The 24544-nt window shown below is 32.8% G+C and overlaps 2 protein-coding genes across 6 annotated transcripts in view; one reads left to right on the top strand and one right to left on the bottom strand.

Moving 5' to 3' along the window:
* LOC127166347 (transmembrane protein 125) overlaps nt 1–24544 on the top strand; it is a 41885-nt gene that overhangs the window by 10635 nt on the left and 6706 nt on the right. For 3 of the 5 annotated variants that reach the window (XM_051111541.1, XM_051111539.1, XM_051111540.1), the window contains one exon: nt 1462–3307. The exons of the other annotated variants lie outside the window; for them this stretch is intronic. In XM_051111541.1, the coding sequence (XP_050967498.1) occupies nt 1526–2194 (669 nt within the window). In that variant the 5' untranslated portion in view covers nt 1462–1525 and the 3' untranslated portion in view covers nt 2195–3307. Of the gene's footprint in view, nt 1–1461; nt 3308–24544 lie in introns of those variants that run through there. 5 annotated transcript variants of the gene reach the window in all.
* On the bottom strand, nt 6830–24389 carry ap1m3 (adaptor related protein complex 1 subunit mu 3). The gene is made up of 12 exons (XM_051111527.1): nt 24206–24389; nt 22347–22503; nt 22178–22245; nt 21866–21996; nt 20519–20666; nt 17944–18070; nt 14475–14617; nt 12510–12581; nt 12072–12230; nt 9918–10043; nt 9740–9815; nt 6830–9369 (listed from the first exon to the last, which is right to left on the bottom strand). The coding sequence occupies exons 1-12, from the start codon at nt 24245–24247 to the stop codon at nt 9347–9349; spliced, it is 1272 nt and encodes a 423-aa protein (XP_050967484.1). The 5' UTR covers nt 24248–24389; the 3' UTR covers nt 6830–9346.

The raw sequence follows: 24544 nt of genomic DNA, 5'->3' as shown, positions 1-24544 counted from the left end.
TGTTTCAATTAAACCTTGTGTTCATTGTTTGGCCACATCATAAATTGATTTTAAGAACAGCTTTATGATTAAAGCAGCGTTTTAGCCATTAAGCAGCTTGGTCTGACTCCAAGATGCAGTTTTAAACTCCACTGAATAATTTACATAATATTTGCAACATTTTGTTAAACTTTGCATATTTGGGGGAATGGGGAGAGTGATGCATTTCCTGGTTTTGCTCAGTGACATTGATGGCATTTGACATTTTAGTTTTTCAAGCCAAACTTAGCTAGTTTTGGATGAAAGTAATAAAATGTATCTTTGATAATGATTTGGTCTAGTTGAGTCACAAGTGATTGATATTTCTCTGTATTTGTACCACTTTTTAATATATATTTTTTTTATTTTGGTTATTTACTACCAGTCAAAAGTTTTTGAACAGTAAGTTTTTTAATGTTAAAAAAAAAAAAAAAGCCTGCATTTATTCGATCCAAAATACAGCAAAAACATTAAAAATGTTGAAATATTTTTCTTATTTAAAATGACTGTTTTCTATTTGAATATATATTTAAATGTAATTTATTCCTGTGATTTCAAATCTGAATTTTTAGCATCATTACTCCAGTCACATGATGAGTCATATTCAGACATAATTCTATTATGCTTATTTGCTGCTCAAAAACATTTATTATAATTATGTTGAAAACAGCTAGTAGATTTTTTCAGGTTTCTTTAATAGATAGAAAGTTCAGAAGATTAGCATTTATGTAAAATGATCAATTTTAAGCATTGCTAAATGAAATTTTGTATGTATATATATATATATATATATGTGTGTGTGTGTATATATATATATATATATATATATATATATATATATATATGTGTGTGTGTGTGTGTGTATATATATATATATATATATATATGTGTGTGTGTGTGTGTGTATATATATATATATATATATATGTATGTGTATATATATATATATATATATATATATATATAATGTTTCTTGAACAGTAAATCAACATATTAGAATGATTTCTGAAGAATCATGTGACACTGAAAACTGAAGTAATGATGCTGAAAATTTAGCTTTGACCACAGGAATAAATTACGTTTTAAAATATATTCAAATAGAAAGCAGTGCTTTTAAATAGTAAAAATATTTAACAATATTACTGCTTTTGCTGAATTTTGGATCAAATAAAGCAAAAGAGAACTCTTTAACATTAAAACTTACTGTTCAAAAACTTTTGACTGGTAGTGTAAGTATTTTAGTGTACAAAAGTAGATTATATGTGATATTTAGATTTAAAAATGAAATGGTAAGTTATGAACTGTGAAATATACAGGCACCACATACCATCCCATGGCTCATCTGCCATTAAAACATGAATTTAACAGGATTTTTTACAGTGTATTTTTAGTCAGCTGCACACATGGCATCATCTTACCTAATTTCCCACTTGTTTTCTCCAGGAACTCTAACCAGGTGTCCTTTCACAGCTGGGACCTGTCTTGAGCACCATTAGCAGCGAACATCATGTCAGAGCTGGAGGACTATTCCCCTCCTCGGGGCCACCTTCATCCTGACCCAGCTCGCATCCAGCAGAACCTCCTGGAGGAACAAGTGGAGCTCTGGTGGTTCAGCGAGCCTCGCAAATCCCTATTATGCTACTGCGCTTCAGTGGCCTTGATCTTAGGCTGCGGCCTGGGTGGCGTAGGCCTCCTTTCCACCACCACCAGCCTTTCCAGCGAATGGCGACTGGGCGCCGGAACTGCTCTTTGCCTTCTCGCTCTGGCCGTCCTCCTCAAGCAGCTGCTGAGTTCCGCCGTCCAGGACATGAACTGCGTGCGTAGCAGGCGCCGGATCAACATGCTAAAAAGCGGCGGTCTATCTGACGTCCTGATTATGTTGATCACGGGAATCTCTCTGCTCATTTGTGGAGCTGTCCTATTAGATGTGGCCCTGTCCTACCACATGCCTAAACCTGGGAAGGCACTGAATGACATGTATATATCCGGGATGGTGATGCTGGTGGGTGGGAGTTTTACAGTGTTAGCGGTCGGGATTTACGCCGCAGTCGTTTTCCTCGTAGAGAGGTCGGGACCGGGACAGAGACGGTGGGAGAGGACAGTGGGGATCTTCAGCATTTCAGGCCAGATGCAGGCAAGGAGAGAAACAGCTTCAAGTCTGGCTCATCTGATATAACTGTGACTACATAATAAATATGCTGAACAGAAGATGAAAAACAACACCCTGATACTTTGCACTCTTTAAACTAGGCACATCACATGTGACATTTACAATTGCATTTTGATTCTCATTTTGGCTCAAGAAACCAGGTATTAAACATTGAGGATTTAAGCACAAATATTTAGCTTTCAAGTACAGTTAAAAGTACTGAAAAAGCACAAAAGCAATTTTGTTTGATCTTTAAGTGATTTTTGGTAAAATATGCTGCTTTATCTCCAACGCTAGTGGACAGCAACAATACGTGCATGTCCTTGACTGCTTTATTTATGTGGGAAACGGTGAGCATACCGAGAGGTCGTCCATCTTGGGATGTCTTCAGCTTTTCAGCGACTTTGATGTGTGAGCAAATCGACTACTACAACTTGTGCAGGCAATGCTATGGATCAAATAAAGGATCAGAATGTCAATCTGCAGATGTGAACATGATCTGATTTTATTGGTGTGTGTGTTTTTTTGTAAATGTTTCTAATGAAAAGAGTGATATTTTTCTTTGTAGAAACACCGTGAAGTTGATCTGGTATATATGCTGGTATTTTGTTGTGGAGAGCTTATGAAAACATTCAGAAACAGATGGAGATAAACAGATGGCAGGTTGTAGCCATTTAGTGGAAATCAAATTTCAATTTGTATGCATAATAAACAAACATACAGGCTCTGCCTTGACAAGTTTGGAGAAATTACTTTGGAAAAGCAAGCTGCAACATAAAATGGTGGACACAATAAATATGTGAACGTGAGTACATTTCATAGCCGAATATTAAACCAAGTGGCATTTGAAAACATCTCAATCAGACTTTTCACACAAACCATTTAGCAAAAATATGTCCATAGTAAATGAAGTGCGCTACACCTGGGTTGAACTTAAAGGGATAGTTCACCCACCCCCCCAAAAAAAAAATTCTGTCATTAATTACTCATCCTCATGTCGTTCCAAACCCCCAAGACCTCTGTTTATCTTCAGAACACAAATTAAGATATTTTTGATGAAATCCAAAAGCTTTCTGACCCTGCATAGACAGCAATGCAACTGACAGACTCAACGCCCAGAAAGGTAGTAAGGACATCATTAAAATAGTCCATGTGACATCAGTGGTTCAGCCGTAATGTTATGAAGCTACAAGAATACTTTTTGCACTCTCGGATTTCATCAAAAATATATTAATTTGTGTCTGTGCCAATAGCCTTGTGATTAGTGCATCAACATACAGCGCAACTTCGCTTGCGGCGACCCGAGTTTGATTCTCGTCTCAAGGTCCTTTGCTGATCCTGCTCCCCTCTCTTTCCCTTTCCTGTCATCATTCAACTGCCCTATCTACAAAAATGCATAAAAAGGCCATTCAAATATATATATATATATATATATTAATTTGTGTTCCAAAGATGAACGAAGGTCTTATGGATTTGGCACAACATGAGGGTGAGTAATTAATGACAGAATTTTCATTTTTGGATGACCTATCCCTTTCAGGGGAACATAGGCTACATCCACATTAATCTGGATAAATTTAAAAATGCATATTTTTTTCAAAATTTTGTCTTATGTCCACACTGAGACTGTTGTGAAAACTGATGTCTTTATAAGGTTAAAACTGATGTTTTTATAAGGTTCTACCGCCATTGTCTATTCATTTTCATAATCTTACTAAAGATGTTACTGCAAAAATGACAGAATATATACTCACAATTGCTGTCCTGTGGCAAAACATGACGACAGTTGTGTTTTAGACCATGCATGAAATGGCTGTTGTGACCTGGACGCAACAGTGATTATGACTGTGTGTAGAACAGCATTATAATTTTATTATGTCTGGTATCTTGGTATCATCTCAGTGAGTGTAAAAGACACTTTAACCATGCACAGTGGTGATTTAAGTGTTTACACACATCAGTGTGAAGAAACTTTTAGAAAATGTTAGTATAGACGGACTATATCCAGTTTAATGTGGACATACCCTGATGTGCATCACAAACCTTTACTAAAAATGATCCTGGAGTAAGATGAATAGAACTCATTGCAAAAATGGCTCAGTGAACTTTTGAGGAAAGGCCAAGCATATTTGATTGCAGATGTCACTTGGATTGTTATTTAGTTTTATATGCACTGACATTCACGCATTGTGGCTTAGTTGTCCAAATATTTTTGCGGGCCACCATACACACAGCAAGCACTAGACGTCAATATAACGCCTGGTTGACGTTGGCTGAGAATGAAAATTGAGTTGATGTCAGTATTTCACGCTGACTTAAAGGAGAAGTCCATTTCCAAAACAAAGATTCACATATAATGGACTCACCCCCTTGTAATCCAAGACGTCAATGTCGTTCTTTCTTCATAAAGAAATTGTTTTCTGAGGAAAACATTTCAGCAATTTTCTCCATATAGACTGGTATGGTGCCCCAATTTTGAACTTCCAAAATGCAGTTCAAATGCGGCTTCAAACGATCCCAGCTGAGATAGAAGGGTCTTATCTGGTGAAACAATTGGTTATTTTCATAAAAATAATACAATTTATATACTTTTTAATGTCAAACGCTCATCTTGTCTTACTCTGTCTGGACTGTTTTTCTCTGGTTCATGACACATCTCATGTTCTTCCTCAACTTCAAAATCGTCCTATATCGGTGTTTTTACGTTTTTTGTTAAGGGTGTTTGATCTTCTTTGCATGTTCACTTTGCAAAGACTGGGTCGGTACTTCTGCAGTGATGTAGGATGATTTTGAAATTATTTGTGAAGTTGAGGGAGAAAATATGTGTTTTTTGACATACCCTAACTGTCTTGAGTCAGCATACACAGAATTCAGGGAGAGCAAGGCAAGACAAGCATTTGAGATTAAAAAGTATTTAAATTACATTTTTTAATGAAAATAACTGGTCGTTTCGCTAGATAAGACCCTTCTCAGCTTTAAAATGTTGTAATTTTTTAAGAAATTCAAACAATAGATACCATTTTGTGGCTCTGTAATGTGTTGTGACATATCACTGTATTGCCTTGGTCTTTTCATATGTACATAAAGCACGAAAAAAACATGAATGAACATCTGAACGTATTTTATTTAAACCGCAAAAAGACATCAATATTCAGTTTTTCAAGTTGCTTGTTAAACAAAACGGCGAATTCGTCATTATAATTGGTCATATTGCCTGTCAATCAAGCTAGAGCGACATGCGTCATAATCTGAAAACCACGCCCACCGGGGGAAAAACAATCCAACGTTCTCCATTGACTCTTTATTGCAGGAAGCTGACTCCTTGTCATTTCTGACTTATAACAAAACACAGAACAATGTCTAAAAGCTGACTGTGACAAGGTGTACAGTAAACAACCTAAAAAAACCCAGAACTACGTTATTATAAGCTGTCGACCCAAAAAACAAGCGTTTAAGGACACAAAAGTAGAGCGCAACGTATCAAATTACTCTAAGAACTACGCCCACTGAAGGGAAACTTAATCGTGACAGGAAACATTCATTATTTTTAACCATGTCAAAGGATTTTCACCACCTTATGTAAACCTGAGAGGAGGAGATATATTGAGAAATTAAATTTTACTGGTCTACGTCAGTGCTCCTTTTCCTTACCTTTTGCTGGAGAAATCATCCAACTGAATGGTTCAACGTGAAATACCCTGACATTCACAACTATTTGTCTCCTTAAACGCTCGTTTTTTGGGTCGACAGTTTATAAAAACGTAGTTCTTGTTTTTTTAACTTGTTACTGTACACATTGTCACATAGCAGCTTTTAGACGTTGTTCTGGTTTTTGTTAAAAGTCAGAAATTACATTGCTTACTGCAATACAAATCAATGGAGAGCGTTGGAAGTTTGGTCCATCTTGCAAATTGTGTTTGAGAAACCGTGCAGCTGAGTCATTCATCCATAGTCTGCTCTGTACAGAAAGAAGTAAGTTCTGAAAGGGCCAGTAATGGGCTGAGGGACTGTTATCATGGGCTGGGTGGTGTTGGGCAATGCCCGTTCTTACCAACAACAAGCTGGCTATTGTGCAACAGCTGCTCAGTCACCAAGCAAACAATAGCTGACTCTGTGACCCATTGTCACCCATCTATTGGCCTGTCATGTGTTGAGACTGATAAGAACGAAGGCGAGCAAAAATAGCAAAGCGTACAACACCCATATTCGAGGATGATTGAAAAAGAAAATATTTTATCCATTTGCTCATAGTCAAACCCCCTGTATAAAACAACAATTTATTTCAATAGCCGAAATATCCATAGGTAAATAAACAAAAAATAAGCCTTTCCATACAGCAAAGAAAATAGTCACAAAAACGCTTGCCAAAACAAAAATCCATTTATTTTCTCACAATGACCTTTAGTATAGTATTGAGCAAAAAAGTTGTCAATAAAAAAAGATCAAAAATACATATTTCATATTCAGTGTGAAATAAATATCAGATGTTGTCACGCCATTGACCTTTGGTAAATAAATGAGGGAGGAAGCCGTTTTGACGTGACAAATCATATATTCAGCTGCCTCTGCAGAGGTGGCAGACAGTATTCCACACACACACATACACAAACACAAACACACACACAATCTTCGCACTGATAAAACAAGTAGTGCAACGCATGCTGAATGAAAGAAAATCTGAGAGGATTTTCCCAGTGTGAACACTTACAATGACATACAAAAATGATGAGTGATTGAATGTGTTGACTGATGTGGTTTAAAGAAACAGACGCAATCATAATTAATACAGCATCAACATGCAGCTGAGCTGGTTCATGGTAATGTCATTAAGCATTTTCACCTATAAAAGTGTGTAGGCATTTGTGGTATTTCAAACGAGCAGAAACAAACCAAGCTAAAGACAAAGACATGGGCCACTCTGGTGAAAATATAGTGTTACAGTGGTGTCCTAACAGTACGCTGCCTTATTAATCATTGATTTTGAGCACAAGGTATTCATTTCATTGGGCCTGTGGTTATGTTTACAGCTCTACAGACATAAGATCATATCACACGGAGAGATAGTCCCGCCACCTACAGCAGAAATGAAAATAAGCAGCTTAAGTGAGAATCTGACAAGTTAAAGGGATAATTTAAATAAAAATGAAAATTCTGTCAAAAAAAGAAAAAAATCCCCCCGTGTTGCTCCAAACCTGCGCAGTGTTATTTTAGTATCTTTAACTACATTTACAGGTGCACCAATGTGATTATTTTCAATAATTAGAAATGTTTACATGCCTTGCATTGCATTTTATTGCAAGACATATTTTGCTATAATTATGGTTGCTATAATTATGAGCTTAATCGCATCAATTTAATCAAAGTACTGTGTTTAAATAAGGTAGTTTAATCACAATATTGTTCATTTTGCTCATTTTGAGAATGTATATAAATGTTGTGATTGATAAACACTACCAGTCAAAAGATTTTTAATGTTAATGTATTAAAAAAAAAGTCTCTTCTGCTCACCAAGGCTGCATTTATTTGATCTAAAATACAGCAAAAGCTGTAATATTGTGAAATATTTTTACTGTTTAAAATAACTGTTTTCTATTTTAATATATTTTAAAATGTAAATTATTCCTGTGATCAAAGCTAAAAAAGAAAGTATTATTATTATCAATATTTAATACCGTTGAGTGCATTTTTTCAGTATTCTTTTATGAATTGAAAGATCCAAAGATCAGCATTTATCTGAAATAAAAAAGCTTTGTCACTTTATACACTATATCATTCAAACGCTTGGAATCAGTATTTTTTTTAAGAAATTTTAGAAATTAATCCTTTTTTTTTTTTTTTTTTTGGCAAGGATGTTATAAATTGATCAAAAGACACTGATAAAGACATTTATAATGTTACAAATATTTTCTGTTTCAGATAAATGCTCAGCATCTACTCAGCAGTTTTCAGCATAATAATAATAAACGTTTTTCGAGCATCAAATCAGAATATTACAATAATTTCTGAAGGATCATGTGACTGGAGTAATGATGCTAAAAATGCAGCTTTGAAATCACAGGAATAAATTATATTTTAGAATATATTCAAATAGAAAACAGTTATTTATAAATAGTAAAAATCTTTCAAAATTTTAGTGTTTATGCTGTACTTTGTATCAGATAAATTCAGGCTTGGTGAGCAGAAGAGACTTTTTCTAAAAAATCATTAAAATCTTACTGTTCAAAAACTTTTGACCGGTAGTTTATTTTATAGTTTTTGTTCATTTTGAATTGATTATATTTGTTTTCATTCGATTTTTAGTTCGTTTTAGTAAATTTGTTGTATGTTTTGGTCATTTTTTTATATCTATATACAGTAGTTTTATTCATTTTTAGTTAATATTTAGATTTAGTTATTTTAATACTCTAACTTAAACTTCTAGCAACTAGCTAAAATAAAAAAATACATATTTTATTTTATTTCAGTTAATACTTTGCTTTATTTTTAAGCAAAGCATTTTTAAGTAACACTTTACAATAAGACTCATTAGTTAACATGAAATAAGAAAAAACAATTATTAATCTTAGTTAATTTTAGCATTTAATAATTCATATTAAAATCACAAGTTAACATTAATGCACTGTGAACATAAACAAACAATGAACGACTGTATTTTTATTAACTAACATTAACAAAGATTAATAAACAGCGTAATAAATATATTGTTCATTACTCGTTTATGTCAGTTAACACTTACCTAATATTAACAAATGACAGCTTTTCTTCCGTAGAGTATAAAATATGATATTTTGATTGTTTTCAACCATGTTGTCCACACAATGAAAGTAAATGGGGTCCAAAACATTAAACAACATTATATGAATGGATTCCTTTGTGATTAAATGAAAGAAAGAAATGCGTACAGGTTTGGAACGACATGTGGGTGAAAATATTTCTTTAAACAGAAGACATATAAGTAGATTCTAGGGTGTTTCTGTAAAACGACCTTTGGATGTCAATCCAAAATCATTTTTTTAGGGGTTTTTCAGTAACTTTGTGGTCTGACTTCCTTGTTTAATTAGTAAAACCTGATCTCAGACAAAAGAAAATGCAGTCCGACTGCTGTGTGAAAAGCAGTAGCTGTCTCACAGATGAAAAAGGACAGACAGAACACACAACATACACAGACGCTGTCCTCTCTCAGTTGGTCCTCAGTTGATAATCTGTCAAAAATGTTAAAGTAAAGTCAACAAGTGCATGAAAGTTTAACTGAAGGCATTTGAATATGTTATTGACATTTGGGTGTTTGGATATATCTGAGGAATTCCATTGTGGATTGAGATTTGATGTCTGCTTTGCATTTCTTATGAATAAGTGAACAGGGCTGAAGGATTAGAGTGACTCTCTCTCTGGTGTCGCTGATGCAAATGGAAAACTGATATAGTCTACACTATTTCAAACTGTGTGTGCGCGCGTGTGTGTGGCAGATGGAGTAGGGCTCATGTTTACTGAACTTTTAATGCAGGGTGAAGGTAAACTTTATATCAGAATGACATTTGAGTAAGTGTGAGGGAATTTCTGAATATGTCTCACCTCCACTCTGAGTAATATAACGCACCCACGGTAATGCCTGATATCCGCTCTTCTCGATAATCTTCAAGTATCGCACCTGTGATTGTTACCACAAACAAAACGGATTACATAAATCACGTCTGCTGCACTGTGAGCATTATCAAAGAATATTTTGGTGTGAATATGTGTTTTGCCGCACCTGAATGCCTGATACTGTGAAGTAAGGAATCTCAAACTTCACTGTGATTGGTCGCTTGCCTTCGAGTTCGTCGCTTTCCACACTCGGGAGTCCAAAATGAGCTCGCATCACGAACTCTTTCCCGCCCTTCAACAAGTAAAGACACATCATTAGTTTTTGACACATCTAACTGTCTAATTAACACTGCAACAATCGTCACTTCAGTTTAAGTCCTAATTAACGGTTCAGTTCTAAATGAGTCTTCTGAGTCATATTCCTAAGTGGGTGATAGAAAAGTTCCTGTCTCTATAAGGCTTACAACAGCATAAAACTCCAAAACCGAGTCATGTAACACATTCTTGACTAAATGTCCCACATGTCTGTATTTTTAGATTTAGATAGTCTGTAATCTTAATATAAAAAAATGGTTTTGCCACAATCTAGAGGTAATAATAAGGCACATAATTATAAGCTTAGTATGTCTTGGCTTGTACTATTTTTGATGTCCTTTTAAGACTAGATTAAAAAAAGGTTCCTTTTTTGGCTCTTTATTTAGTATATTTTGTATGTATGCTCCTTTGGCAAACTCTAACATTATTTTAAATGTTTTGTATATACTGTATGCTTCTTTGGCAAATTCTTTGTTGTTTATATTTTGCATACAAGCTCTATACTGTTTTTTTTATGGGGTTTGCCTTTAATTGTAGAGGCAAAGGGAAAGAAATAAACGGAAATAGAAAATAATAAAAATTAAAAACAAGACATGAAAGAAAAATAAAATTTAAATAAAAAAAAATCACAAGCAATATATGACTGAAACTGAAAACCGAAAAAAAAAATATATATATATACATATATACAAAAAATTGCAAGCAATATATAAACTGAAACAAATAAAACTAATAAAAACAAAATTAAAAACAAGATCTAAAAGAAAAACGAAATTAATCAAATAAAAAATAAAAGGTGTACAACAAAAAAATCACAAGCAATATATAAACTAAAATATATACAATTAATAAAATAAATTCTATATACAAAAATGGCAAGCAATATATAAACTGAAAAAATAAAACTAATTAAAAAAAGAAATGAAAATAAATTAATAAAATTTTAAAATGTACACAACAAAATTCACAAGCAACATATAAACATAAAAAATAAAATTAATGAAGTAAACTAAATTATATAAATAAAAAAAAACAAAAAATTTAAAACAAGACATAAAACAAAAATAAAATAAATTAATTAAATTAAACTATATATACAAAAGTTGCAAGCAATATATAAACTGAAAAAATAAAACTAATTAAGTAAAAACAAAATAAATAAAAAACTTAAAAACAAGACAAAAAAGAAAAAAAAAGAAAAAGAAAATGCACACAATGAAAAAAAAATCACCAATATATAAACTGAAAAAACCTTATAAAATAAAAAAAAAATAACTAAAAAATTAAAATGATGAAAATGAAATTAATAAAATAAAAAATAAAATGTATACAACAAACATTTACAAGCAATGTATGAACAAAAAATAAAAACAAAATAACTAATTAAAAACAAGACATAAAACAAAATAAAATTAATGAAATAAAATGCATTACATATATATATATATATAAATTTCAAACAATATATAAACTAAAAAAATAATAAAACAAATTATATATACAAAAAAATGGCAAGCAATATATAAACTGAAAAAATAAAACAAAATAAATAAAAAAATAAAAACAAGACATAAAACAAAAATAAAATTACTAAAATAAAATAAATTATATATACACAAAAACTGCAAGTAATATATAAACTGAAAAAAATACAACTAATAAAATTTAAACAAAATAATTTAAAAAAAATTAAAACAAGACAAATTAAAAATAAAATAAAAAACATATACAACAAAAAAAATCAAAAGCAATATATAAACTGAAAAAAAAAAAATAATAATAAAATAAAATAAATTATATATATACAACAAATTGCAAGCAATATATAAACTGAAAAAAGAAATCTGATTTGTTGGAGGCTTTTTTAAATAGGAAATAAATATTTTTTTTAAAAATAGGATTTTCTGAAATCTGAATGTTAGATTAAATAATTTAGAGTTATTTGCAGTGACACAAAAATCTCAAACACCTTGCAAAACATAAGTAACGCAAGTACGGTACTCACAGGGAAGGATTTAATGTTCCATTCTACAGCACTCTTCTCAGGAACCCATTTAGCCTGGCCCATGGTGGTCTTAAATTTGGGGGAGTCAGCGTCACTGGGAACAGGAACTAAGATGGACACATTGTTGGCAGTGGAGCGGCTCTTGAACTGACTGCGGGCCTGGAGAACAGATGGAAGAACTATAGCACAACTTCGCGCTCTCAGTAAAACTTCCAAAGCTACACTTTCAGAAACTAAAGTTTCAGTACGGCAAGGGCAATTGGACAAAGCATGTTTATGTCAGAATCTGACAAGTCTTTGGACACAGCTCAGGTAAACTTCGAGCCATTCCCCAGGACAGAAGCCTGAAAGCTAATTACTGAAGGCAGGGAGTGTGCTAGAGGAGGCAAAGCAAGAATCAGTGGAGTGTGTAGATTGTGTGTATGTGTGCAGCTCTACCTTAACCTTGATCTCTACTCGACTGTGAGAGAACTTCTCTATTACGCTCTCAATCCATATTAGAGGCTTCACCTGTCAGAACACAGCAGTGACAGAGAAAAGAATAGAGCAGTAAGTCTGCTGCCACTTATTGAGCCACTGACTTGCTTTTTTGACATACGTCTTCTTAAATAAAAAAAATACAGTAACACTTCCAAAAGCAGAACATCATTTTGAAATGTAATATTACTATAGAATCCATTATATAGAATAATGTTTTTTAAAGGAATCTCTTCCGCTCATCAAGGCTGCATTTATTTGATTTAAAATTTTAAATAACAATTTTGTATTTTAATTCACTTTAAAACAATTTTTTTTTGTGATGCAAAGAAAAAAAATTTTCAGCATCATTACTCCAGTCTTCAGTGTCACATTATCATTCAGAAATCATTCTGATATACCGATTTATTAGCAATGTTGGAAACAGTTGACATTTTTTGAAACCTGTGATTTTTACATCGCTTTTTTATCAATTTAACACATTCTTAATGAATAAAAGTATTAATTTCTAACAAAAAAAAATTAAAAATTAAATTAAAAAAAATGTAAACGGTAGTGTATATTGTAAAAAATATTTCTATTTTAAATAAATGCTGTTGTTTTTAACATTTTATTAATAAAATAATCCTGAAAAAGTTTTAAAGGTTCCGAAAAAATATTAAGCAGCACAACTGTTTTCAACATTGATAATAAATCAGCATATTAGAATGATTTCTGAAAAATAATGTGACACTGAAGGCTGAATAATGCTGAAAATTCAGCTTTGCATCACAGAAATAAATTATATTTTAAAGTATATTCAAATAGAAAATCATTATTTTAAACTGCAATAATATTTCACAATATTACTGTTTTTTCTGTATTTTTTATCAAATAAATGCAGCCTTGATGAGCATCTCTCTAAAAAACATTAAAAATCTTATTAATACCAAAGTTCTGAACAGCAGTATATATGAATTCATGTTTAAAAGTGACAGTAAAGTTAATTATAATGTTACAAAATACTTGTATTTTAATTATTCATTCTTTTTATGAAAGAAATTAATACAATAATTAAAATAATAATTAATAATTGTTTCCCAGGGATCCATTTCCAGCAAATGTTGTTCTTAATTTTTTATATTTATCAAACTTCAAAATTAGCATGGACACATAGGAATAAATTACTTGAACATATATTAAAATAGAAAACAATTATTATAAAATTCTAAAATATAACATAATAATATTTCACAATATTACTGATTTAACAGTGTTTTTGATTAAATAAATGCAGCCCTTGTAAGTACAAAATACTTCTTTTAAAACATTAAAAATCCTAATGACTAATCTTTTGAGTGGTAGTGTATATATAGAAAACAAAAAATGTTTTCATTTGAATACATTTTTATATAAAAATATCTTTGATCATTGAGCAACTTTATTAGTAAAAAAAAAACATTTAAAAAAAATTATGTAACTACTTGAAATTTATTTCTTCACACGGCAAGTGAAATATAAATTTAAATGCTTTTCACTAAATATATATTATATACTACATAAATAATAAGAGAGGTACAGAATGCTACTATTCTATTCAAAACCGAACCCTTGTTTCATGTTTTTGTTTGTCTTTCATTTCAAATTCTTTTAATTTAAAATTCTTTGTCTGTTTTTTACTTTGAAGTTTTTACGTTGAAGTCTTGTTTTCTTCTCATATACACAGAATCCTTTGATTCTTGTATATTTTTATTAAATAAAGCTCTCTGAGACCATATCACTACAACAGCACAAAAACATCTAAAAAATAACTATGTTATAAATCAACACATCTATTTATTACATTAACTTTGATGTTTTAAATTACTACGCATTATAAAGACATCCATCTTTGACAAAATAAGTCTAAACTCATTGATGGGAGAGCTGTATATATGCAGCACTGACCGTGGTGTTGAGTCTGTAAGACATTAGTTCAGATTCCCCATCAGGAGGGATGAAAGAGATAGTCCGGTCATTCTCAAAGCGAGAGAGACGCACGCACTGATGAAATTTAACATCTTCCAGCTCCACAGACTTGCTCTTCTCTCCTGAGAGAAAGCGAAACAGAAGCCCACAGAGCGAGCGGGGTGAGTTCTAATATAAGAAAAGTGGTCACTGATGATTATAATTTGTGTAAAGCTAGTTAATCAGCTTGAAAGCTGCACACACACACCACATATTCACACACACAGCGTCCCAATGTGTGTCCTGGAAATTGCAAACAATAGCACTTCTGTGAACCCAGGTAAGTGTGGAGGTAGTTAATTTGTTTGACCTCAGCGAAGGGAAAGGCGGTGACTACAGAAGAGCTTCTTAATGATTCGGGGCCTCTGAGCCCCGAAACTCACTAATACCACAGGCCTGTGGGATTTCAGCAGCAGGAATGTGTGAGCGTGAGCCTCCCTTTATATTTATGAATGTATTCCGCTCCATCCAGGAGTGACATTTACAGTGGAACATGAAAGAGCTCTCAGAGGTTTGAGCTGGAACACAGAGGTCAGATCAGAAGCTCTGGGTGTCTGTGTCCTCTGCCGCAGATGAGACCTGCTGGGAGCCGCTGCAGCACCTACTGATGACATCAACTGCAGGGACTAAAGGTCGGAAAGGGGTTAGGATGCTCTCTTATAGCTCTCTGATTGGCTCCCCAGGGCCCACAGGCTGAGGCTTCGGGGAAAGTGGTTGGTGTTCAGAAGCAAAGGTACACTTTTAGGTACACATCATTTGACTCGACCGTAAAAGCGCTTTAGAGATAGCAGGTTTGACCAATCATTTATACATCAAATAATGTTGATTAAATAATTCAATAATATTCCGTAATATTATACACAAAGTAATATTTTTGTTTTGAAAAAAAACAACAACAACCTTAAGATCAGTTCTGTTACTGGTAAAAGTATTTTAAATATATTATAATTATATATGTACGCATGTGTGTGTGTGTGTGTGTGTTTGTATGTATGTATGTATATATATATATATATGAAATTAAGCTTTTGTTTTGAAGAAAACAAACTTAAAGATCACTTTTGTTATAGTTAAAACTAAAACTATTTTAATATATGTTATATGTTACATATATACACTACCGTTCAAAAGTTTGGGGTCAGTACATTTTTATTGTTTCTTTTTTTTTTTTAAGAAATTAATACTTTTATTCACCAAGAATGTATTAAGTTAATAATTAAAAGTTTATTAAAAGTTAATAATAAATAATTTACATTGTTATAAAATATTTATATTTTGAATAAACACTGTACTTTTTAAACTTGTTATTCATGAAAGAATCCTGAAAAAAAAAAAAAAAAAAAAAAATCACAGGTTCCAATAAATATTTGGCAGCACAACTGTTGATATTATCCAACATTGATCATTCTAATAATAAATCCGCATATTAGAATGATTTCTGAAGCATCATGTGACACTTAAGACTGGAGTAACAGCTGATAAAAATTCAGCTTTTCATCACAGGAATAAATTCTATTTTAAAGTATGTTAAAATAAAAAACATTATTTTATATTGTAAAAACATTTTTCTATATTTTTAATCAAATAAATGCAGCCTTGATGAGCATAAGAGACTTCTTTAAAGACTATTACAAGTCTTACTGACCCCAAACTTTTGAACGGTATATATATATATAAAGGATGCATTTGCGCAAACAGATAACTCTTTTCAAAAATGATGACAATGACTCAAATCTTTTTTTTTATTTTGAATTCCAAGTAATATCAATCAAACTGCAGTTGGGTTGTTTTGATTCAATAATTATAACAACTAACAACTAAAAAATACAACTAACACAATAAAACAAAACCGGATAACACAATAAAAGACATGATTTATGAAAAACAACAAAAACGTAGTTATCTGTTTTTGCAAATGAACTCTTCATATATATATTTATATATTTATATATATATATATATATATATATATACACACACAATCATATCATATAAAAATATAATAATATTATTCATTACATCATATTAACTATGGAATAAATATATATATATATAGTTTATAATATATATAGTAATATATAATAAAAATTCTAAAATATATACATATATATATATATATATATATATATATATATATAAGAAAACAAACTTAAAGATCAGTTCTGTTATTGTTAAAATGAAAACTATTTTAATATATGATTTTATATGATATATATAGTTTATGATTTTATCTATCCGTCTAATTATATATCTAGAAATAACACTAAATATTAGATGAAAAAACAGAAACTTAAGAGCTAAATCAAATAAAATACATTCAATTTCTATAATTATCAAAACAAAAACTGAATTACAATAATCTGAATAACAGTATTTTCTAAACATAATTTAGACATTAATTTAAAACATTAATAAATATTACAATAGTATATAAATAATATTTAAACAACTGATTAAAATACTAATTCTAAATATTAATAAAATAACAGATTAAAATACTCCACAAATCTTCCATAAAAGTAACTGATCACTTCATAATGTGAAAATATGTCTCATCAACATTTGCAACTTGCATTTCCATTCTTGAGCCTGTTGAGGGCAGTGTTTCACTTGTCTAATTCTCATTCTACTTCTGCACTGAGAAGAGATAGTTCTGCAAATGATGCAATAGCCGATTAACACCTTCTATCTTCAACTGTGTTTACAACACTTTGCACCATACTTCAGTTTTATAGTGGGAAGTAGCACAGGAAACAACCAGGTCTTTTTCACTTCCCTGAAACCATATCTGATATAACAGTTTCCTGCAAGCAAAATGAAAGCGTAGTTTGTAATGTCTACAAAACGTCAGTGAGGTCAACAGCTACAGCAGCACAACTTGGTTAATAGATGCATCTGATAAACTTACATTTATTTATTTGAACAAAAGACCATCACTCAATTAATTTGATATCAATTCCCTTTCTGTAATAGAGTAAATGCACAGCGTCTTTGTTCTAGAATTCAAGCTGCATTTACGTGATTATCATTTGTAAAACGAACACCCGCTGGGTTAGGCCTGGGGTGAGGATTAACCAGGAGAATCAGATTAATGGAATTCACCTAACAAGTGCAAATGAGAGAGATGCTTACTATAAAAACGGGTTAAGACAATCGACTGACTGCTTGACTACCAGCCCTTGAAATTGAGTCACTTTAAAGCTGAAATGTGGCAAATGTGTCAGTCTTCGACATGCATTTACTGTAATGAATGTGCTTCTAAGACTAACAAGGAAGAGTTTGTTTTTGTTTTCTTTATGCACAAAAAGTGTTCTCATACTTACTGCATAGCTGTCTCTGTAGATAAAGAGAAAATTTTAACACCAAAAACTTGCAAATTTCAGTTTTAAAAATGGATAGGTATACTCACGGCCTGTGATCTCGAAGAGAACTTTGTCATTGAGTCCGAGCCTTAACTCAGGCATGCCTGACAAAACGACTTTGAGTTTGATGCAGCCCAGAATCTCGCTACGCAGAACACTGCCTGTAGCACTGACCTATAACGAACAAAAAACAGAGAAGATAAATGCAAAGCACAATAAAGAGTGGCAAGGTGCGATATTGCATCATCACCATTACTGCCATCTACAATTTATTACGCTCTGTCGGGCAAGGCAGTAACCGTGTGATTTGTGCCATAACGCTCTTGGAAAGATGGGGTTGAAGTGTGCTGCGATAACTACGGATATGGGAATGTAATATATTATATTATGGTAAAATATTAAAAGCATACAAGCTGGGCTCAGAAGGTAGATCTAAACCACAAAAAGTCCACATCGATTCAATACCTCTGAGGGCTCTCGGATACAAGAGCCAGAAAAAGCCAGAGCGAGAGAAAGCTGCACGGATGAATAGCAATGCAGAATTAGAAAGCAATGAGACGTGATTTAGCTCTTAATCAGAAGAGTGGAGCTGCTCAGCGCTACTGTCTGCCAGCGTTTAGACCCCCCGACCCAGAGGAGCGTTAATGAATCCATCAAAAGCAGTCCAGTCGGAGGGCTGAGAGTTAAGAAGCAGTAAAGAAAGGCAACAAGAACTTAAAGACGGCAGCTGCTTCCTCTCTTTCAATCAAAGGAAGTCTGGAGACTTGACCCTTGACCCTGGAGAACATGAAGGAGGTCGGCTGAGGTACAGTAGGATGATGGAGCGATAGCGTGGGCTGTTTGATGTCTGCAATGAATAAACCGATTCAGTGTGTGGAAAGCATTTTTTTTTCCCACAACATGGAAAGTAATATGCTCATCAAGTTATTTTTAATTCTTCGAATAGGCCTAGACAATGTGTGTTATGCTATTGTTATTTATTTACTTAAAACTTATTTTCTTATTGCATTTATGTGTACAATTTATGTGTTCACAGTAATTCCGTGGAATAGTATCATACAATTCAAAAATAGAAATGTTATACAATTTAAAAGAGCAGATTTCATATATATTTTAAAATGGCTACATTTTCAGTAGCCATTATTCCAGTCTTCAGTGAAATATAATTCTACAGAAATCATTCTAATATGCTGATTTAGAGATGGAGAAACATGTTTATTTCATGGCAGCGCTATCTGCACTGTGTAAATAGCGATAGAGGCTATTTACACTAATAGATGTTATTTACACAAAGTGTGAATACAAATTAGATGCTATTTGCACTAAGTGAAAATAGCTGTTTTTTTAGCAATATGCCGTTTACACTAAGTGTAAATAACTATAAATTCTATTTACACTGTGTTAAAATACCAGGATTTTCTGCTATTTATACTATTTATTGCAAATAGTGGCAATTATCTGCACTTCAGTATTGTAGTACATTATAAAACAGTATGCAATAATAACGTATTGAGTGTGGATTTTATTTTTAATTAAAATTATTAAATGGCTCCCACCTTATTGGAACAATAAAGCCTTCCCTACACCTACCCTAACCCTACCCGATACTTTATTTTCAACTTTTTGATTATTTCCTTCATTTTTACTGAAACTAAAATCTTTCCGCTGCTATATGATATTTTAAAAGGGAGAGAAAAGTTTGGCAAAGGTAGATTCAAACCCGGGTCGTTCTCGTCAAAAAGTCTACAACACGCTTTACCATATATGCCACTGGAGCTGACATTTTATAGCCATCTTTTGTATTCTTGGCTAGTCCAATCACACATTAGTGGGCGGAGTTAGTGTAAATAGCCTCTGCCAACAAGGCAGACCATTGGCACTTAGTGTAAATGGACACCGTTATTTTTATTGATAACACTTTACAAAAAGGTTCATAATTTAAAATTAGTTACTTTAGTTAACATGAACTAAGAATTAACAATTGTTCTACAGCATTAGTTAATACACTAACTAATGTTAACTAATGGAACCTTATAGTAAAGTGTTACCTTTTTTTATATTATTTTTTATTATTATTATATTTTGGTGCTGATTACCAATTAGAATGTATTCCTGTACTCCGTAATTAACATTTTTGTTGGTCCTTAAAAAGAAAGAAAATGTCTTTCTTTCTTCAGTCGTAAAGAAATTATGTTTTTTGAGGAAAATATTTCAGGAATTATCTCCATGTAGTGGACTTCTATGGTGCCTGTGAGTTTGAACTTCAACAACTGCAGTTTAAATGCAGCTTCAAAGGGCTCTAAACGATCCCAGCTGTGGAAGAAGGGTCTTATCCATTTTGGAAGTTTAAACTCGGGAGCACCATAGAAGTCCATTATATGGAGAACATTCCTGAAAAGTTTTCCTCAAAAAACATAATTTCTTTACAGCTAAACAAAGAAAGACACAAACATCTTGGATGACAAGGGGGTGAGTACATTATCTGTACATTTTTGTTCTGTAAGTGAACCTCTTTAAAAACTTATAGGGAAATCATAGGTTCAGAAAAACGATGCCCACATCCAAGAATCTGATTGGTTGATTGAGGAATGTTGCCACTACAGTATATTTAAGTCAGCTCACCAATAGGTTGACAGACTCAATGACATCCATAAAGACTTCATTTTTCCTGTATTTGATGCCCTCTGACCTCCAAGACACAGCATTGGTTACAGTAGCTGGGGGTCGTGGTGCTCCCACCTCCAGCTTATGCCCCTGTTGGGTGATGTACCTGGGGTGAAAGTGAAAGAAGACCATCAGGACATGCTAACATAAATAGTGCAAGAAAATGACAATAAGTATTAAAAAAAGAATATATCATATCAGCCCACCAGTGCATGTCAGCCATTATCAATATGATGAGCATCATTATTTGTCACTAGTCAAGTGAAGCAAGTAACTACAGAGAGTATGTAAACAGACCTCTGGTGCTTATTAGAACTCATGGGAAGAACATGGCTGCCCCTTGGGACAGACAGGCTGACAAACACCTGACCTTGTTTTTCTTTTTTTACATTTCTTCCATCACATATATCTGCACTGTTTACCTTACCATAAATCTTTCATCTGTGGTATATGAAAAACACAACTGCAAATAGAAATAAATGTGAACACTAACATTATATACATAATAGAGTCTTCAACCATCCCTGATGAACATTACCAAATGAGTACCTACACCAAAACTCTAAATAGTCAAAAATAGGTTTCCTAATTCCTTCCCAATTGAATCTGTGAGAATGACATTTTCAGAACAAGGTCTGAGAAGTGTGGCTCTGTATGTGTGTGCGCTCTAACCTCAAGTTTCTCCTGTTGACAGGGTATTGTGTTGCTGTCTGTGAGAGCTAGCAATAATTAGCTACCCGCTAAGTGGTTGCCAGCAAACTGAGAACCACTTATAAAACTGAAAGATGTTTATAAACTGATTTACATACGCCTGTACTATGTTTTTAATTTCTTTTATGTAGTTAGAATGTTCTGGGTTTATATGTACTTTGTAAAAAGTACTTTTCAATTCTTTAAGGTTAAAACACTAACATTTTGAATTAGCTAAATGAGTTAGCATTTTATGTTTAGAATATTTTTAAATCTTCTAAAAAGGTAAAAGGCCAGGAAGTGCTGTTATCTACTCAAAGGGATATGTCAGCCATATATATATTTCAGTTATTCAGTATGAATTTGTATGAATTTTCAAAAAAAAAATGTCTCTTTATGCATAGATATGACCGTATATTGCATTTTTTACGCCTAATATTCTCTATAGGCATTATAAAACACAAACAACTGCATTTTGTCAAGCTGTGCCCTCTGCACAAAGCATATACAGTGACTTATGAATAGCACTGAGCTTGAATAGTGAATGGTGACCCCTCATTGCACTGTTAGTGAGGGATGAATAGTGTTTTCTGAGCAGTGAAGGCTAGAACTTACTCTAGTAAAATCTTGCTGTCAGTGGTCTGAGGGAATCCAAAGTCCATGACTTCATCCATTAGCTCATATACCGTCACAAAATTGTCTCGAATACTCTCTTCTTCCAGTGACTTGAAATATTCAGTGAACACCTGCAAACAAATGGCCAATACAAGACTACTACATTAAATGTACATAAATTTGGTAAAGATTTATTATAATGAGAAAATTTGCTACAGCATAGGGTGTTGATGTTTACACAGCCAACAAGATTGTGCCATGTAAGGTTTTATGGAAGGCGTTGTCATGTTGATAGATATAAAACATACTTACCTCCACTAATTTGTACAGGAAGGAGTATACAAGAGCAGCATTGGTATTCTTCTTTGTTATGGCAACCACTGAGTAAAATCTGTTAAGTATTAAATACACTAGACATTTGTAGAGCTGTTATTGTAAAATAAATAAATATTATACTTTTACATTTAAAAAAAGAGGATACAGTAGAGGTTGCTGTGCTTTATCCAGAGGAAGTGGGTAGAGCCGTGAATAACCACTGGTGACAAATCTGCATCTTCCTCTCTCTTCATCATTATAGGCATAAAGTTGTCAATCTCATTCATGTCCACACTACCCATGTAGTTTCGACATATGAGCACCTTAGAGATTGAAAACATAAAATGTGAGTGCAATCCATATAAAGACATGTCCTTTCGACTATATTAATACAACAAACGAAAAGCTCATTTAAAAAACCCTGAGGTTCTTTCAGTAAATAAAAAGAATCTTTTTCTTAGAGATTTTTTGGCATCAGTCATCATGCAAAATGGACTCCTTACAGCCTCAAAGCTGTAAACACTCGTAATGAATTCTCAGGCCAAAAGGACACTTACAGCACAAGGTTTGTTTGCACTGACTCAAATCACCCTGTAAATATGTTAACAGCTCAATCAGTATGATCTATGAAACAATATACTCGTGTCTAATCAATCAAGATACAATCAAATGCTGACAGATACATTTAAGGTGTTATAGTAGGGTGAAACTTAAAGATCAGTGAAGTCTGACTTTAACGTGGCTGGTGCTGAGGTATTCCTTCAGATGGAGATATTGGATTGCTCTAGGGCACAGACAAGACCGCTTTCATCAGCACTGCCAAAATCCAGGGGTATATTGGAGGGTAATCCATTCCACTGAGACCCTGAGGCTCTGTTTTCATGGAAACACTCCCATCCATCCACTACTACTTTCAACATCTTGCAAATGTGCTCAGAGCTACTCTTTATATATACGCATTTCTTCATATTTAATTTTTGTTGTTGTTATTTAGAAAGCAAAGCTGCTTAATAAAAAATTAAAGAGCAGTAATACTGTGAAATATTACTACAATTTAGAATGACTGTTTCTGTTTGAATACATTGTAACATGTAAATTATTCCTGTGATGGCAAAGCAGACATTAATCCGCACCTCACATGATCCTTCAGAATTTATTCCAGTATTGGTGCTTAAGAAATACTTTATTTAATTTATTATTATTATTGGTGCTTAATATTTTTGTGGCAACCGTGATACAGTATTAACAAAAGTTTGGGATAAGTACGATTTTAAAAAAGAATAAAATAGTACTTTTATTCCGCAGGAATGCATTTAATCTCTGTAAAGCCATTTTACAAAAGATTTCCATTTCAAATGAATGCTCTTTTGAACTTTTGGAGTGTGTATATTTATTTAAAATTTATTTTCAGAAAGTATTATGATATATAATACCTTATTTACAATAAGGTTCATTAGTTAACATTAGTTAAATACATTAGTTAACATGAACTAAGAATGAACAATACATTTATTAATCTTAGTTAATGATAATTTCAGCATTTACTAATGCATTATTAAAAATCACAAGTGTGTTAACATTAGTTAATGCACTGTGAACTCACATGAACTAACAATGAACGACTGTATTGTTTATTAACTAACATTAGCAAAGATTAATTAATAATGTAAAAAATGTAGCTCATTGTTCATGTTAGTTAATACATTAACTAATGTTAACTAGTAGTACTTTTGTGTTAGCAGGAATAACTTTAACATTATACATTAATAACATTAACATTGCAATTGTGTTCAGTGACAGTGCTAACTTTAAGGGTGTGATGGGTAGGGTGTATCTGTCTTGTGCCCTATTTACATCATTAGCTGTTTAAGAAACCTTCAAGTGAGTAAATACAAGCATTTACTTCGGTAACTAATCTTCAAACCTCGATTATCTGTAGCTACATCTGTTTCAAATAAAGTGTGACAGTCAGTCCTGAGAGTATAAACTGTACGACCTTTCTCTGACAGGTGCACACGCTCTTACCTTGCCTTTAAGGTCCAGGATGAAGATCGCAGACGCTGCCATCCTTAACAAAGCTGTTGTATGACCCGAAGCGACTGATAGGAGTCAAAGTTTTGTGAATTCGGTAAAGTTTGATCAAGTAAAATGAATAGAGATCTTCCCCATCCCTTACACGCGTGTCTTCCGGGTTTGGAGGCGTCTAACCGGTTGTGCAGCTCGAGCTTGTTGCTGTGGTGTAAACTGCGAGAGACGCCACGCGTCAAAACTAGAACGCTGCGATCAGAATTAACCAAGCGATCCACGCGGTTTCGTCGCGTCGCTTTGTTGAAGTGTATAAGCCGTTTGACGTAACTTCAACTA

The sequence above is a fragment of the Labeo rohita genome, chromosome 6 (assembly GCF_022985175.1).
Source record: "Labeo rohita strain BAU-BD-2019 chromosome 6, IGBB_LRoh.1.0, whole genome shotgun sequence".
NCBI lineage: Eukaryota > Metazoa > Chordata > Actinopteri > Cypriniformes > Cyprinidae > Labeo > Labeo rohita.
The sequence above is the reverse complement of the archived record's forward strand: the minus strand, read 5'-3'. Positions and strand labels throughout refer to the sequence as shown.